Source organism: Phyllobates terribilis, unplaced genomic scaffold (genome assembly GCF_046119375.1).
Source record: "Phyllobates terribilis strain yellow unplaced genomic scaffold, ASM4611937v1 Scaffold_11__3_contigs__length_659146591, whole genome shotgun sequence".
In the NCBI taxonomy this organism is placed as follows: Eukaryota; Metazoa; Chordata; class Amphibia; order Anura; family Dendrobatidae; genus Phyllobates; species Phyllobates terribilis.
In genome coordinates, this window is record NW_027362771.1 from 559,756,890 (window position 1) to 559,765,880 (window position 8,991).

Genomic DNA, 8,991 nt, shown 5'->3' on the forward strand with positions numbered 1-8,991 from the left:
AAATAGCGGGTGACGAGTGCTGGGCGACAGACCGTGCCTGGCAGAAGTGCTGCTGTCACCTGTACGACCAGGTAAGTGCCCGCTCCTCTACCAGCAGTGTAAAGGGCCGGATGCAATCAGATTTTACTAGTCTCTGGGCTTTCCAGGTCTGGATAAATAATTTTCTGCGCTAAATAAAAATGGAAGCAAGGGTTAAAGGGATTTTATGATTTTGGGGAAAAAAAAAAGTGCTTTACTCACCATCCCCTGGTGCATCACTGTCTGTTACTGTCAGGTCAGTAGCGCTACAGCCAATCAGTGAGCTCAGCAGCTCGTGCTATGTACTCGGACAGAGGCGCTGAACTCACTGGCTGCAGCATTGCAGGCAGAAACGGAGACTTAGCGCTGGACCAGGGGAAGATGAGTAAAACACGATGTGTTTTGTTTCTTAAAACAAACCGGCAAGGGGTTTTCCGAAACTCCTAGGGATATATTACCAATAGCAACCAATCACAGCGCAGCTTTTATTTTTCAAAAGCAGAATATGAAATGAAAGCTGGATTCTGATTGGTTGCTATCGGCAACAGATAAAAACCTCTTATCTTTTAGGCCGATTTCTAATTCTCCCTCGCGATGTGTAAAGATGTCTGTCACGTTAACAGACCGTATCAATCACTAGAGAATCAAACCGAGGATAAAGCTCGAGAGCAGGATCCTAAAATGTGCCCAGCTTGTATACGTGGTCTCTGGCCATTTGCAGCAGCCGCATTGTGGCATCCCAACCCTCATCATTGCAGACTAGACCCAATAATATGAGTGTAATCAACTAACCCAGGTCCATGTCACCTTCATCACCGCATCTTGTCACACGTCCATCTCCTCCTCTCTCCCTAATTTTAAAGTGCTGTCTCTTTCTTGAAGTCTTTGTCTCGGGTCACCACCACCTGCCACTCAATGGTTAAAAAAAAAAAACACTTTTTTTCTCCCCTCTACCTCACTACACGACTTAAAGGGGGATTCCCCTTTAAAGTTAATATTAATCAATATTAATAGATCTTGGAATAATAATAATTTCCACAATTGGATGTGTTTAAATAAAATGTTCCCGTGCTGAGATAATCTTATAAATGTGCCCCTGCTGTGTACTGTGTAATGGCTGTGTCTGACCGTGCAGGAACATGGTCTGATCATACCACATCTCCTGGGCAGGGGAGGAAGGAAAAGAGTATACAGACAGTACAGCAGGGGATCACAGCTGATTCTTTCTGTGAGGTAAAACATTGTTTAAAAACAGGCAGGGAAATGTTTTACCTCCCAAGAAAGAATCAGCTGTGACATTTATAAGATTATCTCGGCACAGGAACATTTTATTTAAACACATCCAATTGTGGAAATTATTATTATTTCATTTTAATCAATAGATCTTGAACTTTCGTTTGTGGGAAACAAACGAAGCACCCCATACACAATAGTGTAACATCAACTAAACGCCCCCCCCCAATATCAACAGTCCAATGTGCATGAGGACCCCCGACATATGACTGTGGGGGGAGATGAGGATGCGACATGTCCGATTTCAGACGACAGATCCTTGAGATAAGCCGCCATCAGAGACGTCTGGCAAACTCTGCCTAATAGAGCACAGATGAGCACTCGCTCTCCGGTGTATGAGAGAGTCGGGTGAGATAGTTGCCGGCCGGTATACCGTTCAGCCAACAGCCATCCAAACCGTATTGGGGGCTTTAGGGTTCATCTGTGAGGGCTTATGTCCGAGCACCCCACAAAATGGTATTCAGGCATATGAGCTGACGAGGCAATTTACTGGAATGGTGCCAACAGAGTCATTGTGTGCTCTGTCGTGCATCATTTTCAGAGGTCGATGCCTTCTGGAGGTGAACACCCAGACGCAGTCTACTATGTAAGAGTGTCCTCCTCCAGTAGGCGTATATGCCCGAAAATGATGGACGACAGAGCACACAATGACTGTCGGCACCATTCTAGTAAATGGCCTCATCGGCACATATGCCTGAATACCATTTTGCGGGGGATTCAGACGTAAGCACTGATGGGACCACTGTGTGTGGGGAAGAACGCAGTGTGAAAGAGCCCTTATTCTCCAACTAGAGCCAAAACATCTCCTTTTTTGGGGTCAGAACATCTCACAATAGTGGTCTTGTTAGTACCTGCCAAAAGTAGTCCAAGGAAGTGGTCCAAGTAAATTTGCAGCAGGGTCATGAGTGCCAAAAGCTCATTGATGCACATGGAGAGTGACTTAAAACGCAGCACACATCAGGACCACCACCTCAATTACTATCCATGAATCTCACTCTCTTCCTGATAGTCACCATGGCTTCCATACCACCCTTGCTGTAGTCCTCTCAATACTCACACAACTGGACGGGAGCCCTCATGTTCCCTAGCTTTGTGCTCCAGGTCCTCACTCTTACTGTGCCCATTCACATAACTAATCGTTCCCCTCCTGGTCACTAACGCTGTACCCAAAGTCCTTGTCCAGACAGTGCCCACTCTCACAACCGGACAGTCCCCTCCTGATCACTTTCCTGTCTCCAAATGTCTTTAGCCAAGTGGCTGCTACAAGTGGAGATCCTCGTTTCTCTCTCTCACTCTGTAAGAGCTCATTCACGCATCTAATTTTTCTGCGGACAAGAAAAACGGACTGATTATTCTGATCAGAGTTTGGTCCGAGAGTCATCCATTTCTCGTATATGTAGAAATTAAGAAAAAAAAAAAAATTTCTCCACCTGCTCCATTGAAATAGGGCCACACTCAGATGTCATCCAAGTGCAGTTTGATTTTTTTTTTTTTCACCCATTGACTTGCGTTGTGATTTTGATCTGACTCTCGGATCGGATGTTTTATCTCTCTTTCCATATAGTGATTTTTCTCTGTTTATCTTAGACGGGTTTTTTTAAGCCACTTTTAATTTTTCTCCTGCTATATCCTCGTTCCATAAACCTTCTGGTCAAATCCTGTGCTTGTTTATGAAAAGTTTCTTCCTCAGTGCATATCCTTTTAATTTGCAGGAATTGTCCAGTTGGAATTCCCCTGATCGCTGAAGGTAAGTGGGATGAAGTCCCATGCAATAATGTGTTGGTAGAGGTTGACTTTCTTAAAACATCGGTAATGATCTGGCCGTTAGGGGAGGTTGTAATATGTAGATGTAGGAAGTCTAGAGTTCTACCAAATTGGAAAGTCAATTTGATATTCAGATTGTTCTGGTTAAGATCATCCATCATAGTTGTTAATTGATCCACCGAACCTTCCCACAGGAACCAGATATCATCGATGTATCTCATCCACCCTTGTATGTGTTCAATTCCTTTTATATGGTCATTATGGAAGATTTTTCCCCATGCCCCCCCAAAAAAAATTTGCGTAGGCGGGGGCACATGATGCCCCCATTGCGGTCCCCTATCTTTGTAGAAAAATCTTTTTATTAAACACAAAGACATTGTGTTCTTCTAACACAAACTGAAGTAGTGTAATGATCAGTTGGGCTAATGGTTTTCCAAGGTTGCTTTCTTGGAGATATTGGGAATCCGCTTTTAGACTGTCCTGGTGTTTTATGGAGGAATATATGGCTTCTACGTCTCCTGTCACCATGACTGTACCTTCATCTAGTTGTAGATGGTCTAGCCTTTTGAGGGCCTCTTTCGTATCTTGAATATACGAGGGGAGAGTACACACCAGAGGCTTTAAGTAGAAATAAATTATTGTGCAAATGGTTTCACAAAGACCACCGTTCCCGGAGACCATTTGTCTCCACGGAGGATCAAGGTGAAGTTTTGGCAACAAGTAAGATGTTGGTAACATGGGATTTAAGCGTTTTATGGTATCAAGCATACTTTTGGGAATAACGTTTTTTTCATATGCTTTTTCCAAGATTTCTATCAGTTGGTTTTGGAATTGGTTCAAAGGATCACCTGTGTGCAGTATAGCAAATCTGTCTGCAGATTTTCAAAATTCAAACAGAATACATTTAATAAATCTCAAAGACCTGATGAGTCTAGTGTACTTACTTTAAAAATCTAAGTCGGAATGGCTGTATATAATCCATTTTTAAAAATTTCCTTGCCTATATTAAAATAAGCATTTTAAGAGTCCAGCTCTAGCTAGTTGGGAATCGTTGTGGGACATCATCATTATAGATTATCAGAGGACAGGTGAAGATTTCTTTTATTAACCAAAAAATAAAACCAGTAAAAGAGGGTCAGGGAATATTTATTTCTGTTAAAGGACTTTTCTTTGTGTGTCTTTATTTATTTTGACAACGGGGTTAGTAATGGGGGTGTCTGATAGACACCTCTCCATTACTAACCCCTGTGCTTGATGTCAGCTGACATCAACCTCAAAACCATTACCCCACTTGCCAACACACCAGGGCAAGTGGGAAGGGCCGAGGCTAAGCACCAGAATTGCAGCATCTAATGGATGCACCATTTCTGGGGCGGCTGAGGGCTGATGTTATTAGTCCGGGAAGGGGTCAATATCCATGGCCCCTTCTCAGGCTATTACTATCAACCCACAACTGTTTAGCCTTTGCCGGTTATTAAAATTAGGGGGACCCCATGTCATTTTGTTTTGGGGTCCCCCCTTTAATAACCAGTAATGACTAAGCAAACAGCTGTGAGCTGTTATTAATAGGCTGGGAATCTTTATGGATATTGGCCCCTTCCAAGAATATTAACACTAGCGCCCAGCTGTTGGCTTTCCCTCAGCTGGTTAGGAAAATTTAGGGGGTCCACATGCCGTTTTTTTTCCAATTTATTTAATTCGTGCAATACACAAACTGCGGGTGCTGACTCCAACTCTCATCAGCATCATGCTGATCACAGGGAGAGTAGGCGACAATGATGACAGTAGGATTCAGCGCCCGAAGCTTGGAAACAGCGCTAAATGTACAGCTTTTCCCAGGCGCCAGTACGTGTCACACTGATGGCACAAGGATTTCATCCGTGTGTCATCAGTGTGCACATGTGCAGGACGTATTGCGCCCTTCGCTGGTGGCAAAAAAACGGACATGTCAACATGTTTTGTATACGGACACACGGTCTGTACGGACACACGGTCTGTGTGAACACACTGACGTGTGCAGCCCCATAGATTTGAACGGGTCTACGTGTGTCTCCAGTATGTGTGAAAACTGTCACCACACGTACTGGAGACATGTGCAGGAGGTCTAAAGTACGCGGAAGTCATTAAAATTCGTGCCCTAGGTGTGATTCTTGGTGCTGGAACACTCAGCATTGACATGTTAGTACTCACTGTTAACCTGTAATACCAAACTCAACCATTGAAAAACGGCGGTGCTATTGCAGAAATTTCTTTTTCTAATCTTGGAGATTCATTATTGCAGACCCCATACGTTTAACATGTTTCACGTAGTCCATGATGTGTAGACAACTGGTTCTCCCACTCTGTTGTCGTCTCGAGATCTAAATTTGCTGTATGCCTAATGAGGAGTCTGGCTTTGCCATTCTTTTCAATGCAGTTAACTAAGAATACTATACCAATATATGTATACGGACCAGAAAGTATTCCAAAATGAAAACCTGCCATGATGCGCAGCATTCAAGAATCCATTTTTTGGATGCAAGAAACGGACCTCCAACGTTCAAATAACTGAACTTAGATCACCATAGGACACTTACATGATCCAAGTTCTGGTATGATAAATCCCTGCTTAGAAAGTCTGTGAGGCCCTTATTAATACACATATTGGTTTGTTATTTCAGGATGAGCCACCGTGGGACACCATGTTTCCTCCTTATACTTGTTCTCCTCTTGTCTGATCATATGACTTATTCTCAGCATTGGTCATATGGGCTGCAGCCAGGAGGGAAGCGCGACTTAGAAACACTCCAGGACTCCTATCCAGAGGTAATAACAAATGGGATCAAAAGTCACCCCCTCCCCCCCATACTTATGATGTGTATGGGGGCCTTATCAAGACCAGAACTTTTATCTCGCTAGTGACCATGTTTGCAAATTAGCTCTCCTCCCGGAGGAGAGTTTGGTCCCTAATGCCATCTATTGGAAGTCGATACCCTATAATTGTCCATAATCAGTGTAGAATAGTGTAAGGATGGCTTTCTGAGATGTGTTTGATGATGGTCTAGATCAGGGGTCTCAAACACGCGGCCCGCGGGCCGCATGCGGCCCCTGAGGCTGCTTTATGCGGCCCGCAGGCACAGACCCCTTGATGATCCCGACCTGGTCCAGGAGGAGCCGCCGACAGCAGCGCTGCATTGCCGCACAGAGACTGTTTCCCAGCACTGCATTTCCAATGACAGCCGCTGACCAATCAGAGGCCAGCAGCTGATATCTGCGTGTCGGCGCAGTGAGTATGATGTCATTGCCGTACGCTGATGTCAGCTGCTGGCCTCTGATTGGCCGGCGGCTGACATTGAAAATGCTGTGCTGGGAGACAGTCTCTGTGCGGCAATGCAGCGCTGCTGTCGGCGGCTCCTCCTGGACCAGGTCGGGATCGTCAAGGGGTCTGACTCTGTGGTGCCTGCGGGACACATCTGCAGGAAGGCCGCCGAGGGAACGGAGGACAGGTGAGAATCATCTTTTTTTTTTTTATGTGTGTGAAGAACAGCACAGGGGGCACATAGCCACAGGACGGGGACCTGGATGGGGCACATAGCCAAAAGATGGGGACCTGGATGGGGCACATAGCCTCAAGAGGGGGACCTGGATGGGGCACATAGCCACAAGATGGGGACCTGGATGGGGCACATAGCCTCAAGAGGGGGACCTGGATGGGGCACATAGCCACAAGATGTGGACCTGGATGGGGCACAGAGCCACAAGATGGGGACCTGGATGGGGCACATAGCCACAAGAGGGGACCTGGATGGGGCACATAGTCACAAGAAGGGGACCTGGATGGGCACATACCCACAAGATGTGGACCTGGATGGGGCACATAGCCACAAGATGTGGACCTGGATGGGGCACATAGCCACAGGATGGGGACCTGGATGGGGCACATAGCCACAGGATGGGGACCTGGTTGGGGCACATTAGTACAAGATGGGGACATTACTACAAGATGTTTGCCATTATTACTATATGATGCTAATTGTAAGACAATATTACTGAATGTGGCCAATTGGGGGAAACAAAATTGTAAAAATCAAAAAAATAAAAATAAAGCCTGAAAAAATATTGGGCACTAAAAATGCTGTTTTATATGTAAACTAAAGTAAACACAAAAAAGTGCACGTTTATTATCGCCACATCCATAACGACCCAAGCTATAAAAAAATAAACATGGCAAAACTGTTCAAAAGGTGTATACAAAAAAAAATGGTATCACTAAAAATGTCACATTGAACAAAAAATGCGGCCCCCCAAATTCAAATTTTTTCCATTTGCGGCCCATATACCCAGCCGAGTTTGAGACCCCTGGTCTAGATGGTCTTATAAGCTTTGCATTGCTCCCTGTGAAAAGAATGTAATAGCTTTCCTCCAGGAGGAAAAATACATCTCATGAGTGGAGTACTAGACAGGTTTTCACCACTCAATTGCAAAGAGGATGGCATCAGTCAAAGCTAAACCCCCTTTCTCCAAGGACACCATAGCAGTTGAATAGTCTGGGGGTTCATATGTCTATATTTTTTAATTTTACTATTTACATTTATTTGATTTTACAAATTTTCTCTTGACTTTATATATAGACTATGCTAAGCTTCCATAAAAATAAACTATTAGAAATAGTATATAACTACTTGATACAGTGTTAGCGCTGGTTATGCAATTTGTAGCGCAAGAGGTTTATAATTATAACCTACTTCAGAATGGCTGTAACTTACCAGTGAAGACCTTGTGTGCAAAAGAAAAAAAAAAGTGGCCTAAGTGTAGACCCCATGGCCAGTCCTGCCCTATTCTCAGTATTATCCATAAAAAAGTGCAATACAATATATATTACTTGTAATACATAGATAGGCTCAGTTTTTGTATCCATTGACATGACTTTATCCATCTAGACTAGAGCATGGGCTGTCTTTGTTCATTTCTTAGACTCAGAATGAAGTTTCCTTGTTCACAGAGCCAAAGCGTCTTGAGTGTTTCCTGCCACAAAACAGACTTAGCATCATGAGGGGAGCTTTGGTGAGTTGGGGAAAAGATTCCCAGCCCTGTGAAAAAAACCATCTTACCATATAGCATACTTATTAGTGATAATACTTGCATTTATTACATACTCTTTTTCACTGTATCAGTGGTAACCTTCCAGCTTGTTTGCGCAACTAGGCTTATTGTGGTACCGTTTTGGCTTTTAATTCTTTAATTAGTATGGTGATATTTAGATAAAACACACAACACAAGGGGAGCTCAAAGGAACTTTAAAAGGTGGCCATGCTGGGGATGGTTTTAGCTTAGACTGGAGTTGTGTTGCAATAAAGAAACTGATGGATTGGCAAAGTAGTATAAAAGCCAAAAGTTACATGCATTTTATAGATTTCATCCATTGGGATGTAATTACACAGTACATATTTGAACTTTATGGTATTTTTTGACTTACAGATGAATTGGCTGGAGGGAGAAAATGGCAGAAAGAAGATGTGAAGAGATCCCACATTTCATAGCAGATATGATGTAATAAAGTACAAGCTGTGATTACTGTGAATCATGTCGTAATAAGGAGTATAGCTATAGGAGGTGCTGGAGAAAAAAAGCACACAAAGGCCCCTCTGCCCCATGAGACACCAGTATTATAAATGACATGTGGTCAGTGTCGGACTGGGGTGGCAAGGGCCCACCAGTGACCAACTCCAGGGCCCAACTTTTCAGCTACATGCTAATGTGACATTATCCTCAGTCACAAATGTTTATAACAATGAACTGGATAGATTGTTAAATGAATAAGATGCTGCCTTTGTCTTTACATTGATTCAAGTAGTGGCCCACCGGAGGAATCTCCTGTTCTCCTTTGGGCCAGTCCAAGCCTGCATGTGGTATGTGGGTCCCTGTTACTTTTGTATT

At 43.8% G+C, this 8,991-nt stretch overlaps 1 protein-coding gene across 1 annotated transcript; it reads left to right on the forward strand.

The window, feature by feature from the left end:
* Positions 1–8,617, forward strand: GNRH1 (gonadotropin releasing hormone 1). Its single transcript, XM_073650933.1, has 5 exons — positions 1–71; positions 3,024–3,058; positions 5,736–5,880; positions 8,029–8,118; positions 8,533–8,617. Exons 3-5 carry the CDS (start codon positions 5,737–5,739, stop codon positions 8,572–8,574), a joined length of 276 nt encoding a protein of 91 aa, XP_073507034.1. The 5' UTR covers positions 1–71; positions 3,024–3,058; position 5,736; the 3' UTR covers positions 8,575–8,617.
* Positions 8,618–8,991: the final 374 nt, after the last annotated feature.

Excerpts from the sequence above, each read along its gene's own strand:
- GNRH1 (XM_073650933.1), top strand. The coding sequence starts at position 5,737 with ATGAGCCACCGTGGGACACCATGTTTCCTCCTTATACTTGTTCTCCTC. Across the intron at positions 5,881-8,028 it reads TCCAGGACTCCTATCCAGAG|ACTCAGAATGAAGTTTCCTT; the intron begins GTAATAACAAAT and ends TTCATTTCTTAG. Across the intron at positions 8,119-8,532 it reads GCATCATGAGGGGAGCTTTG|ATGAATTGGCTGGAGGGAGA; the intron begins GTGAGTTGGGGA and ends TTTGACTTACAG.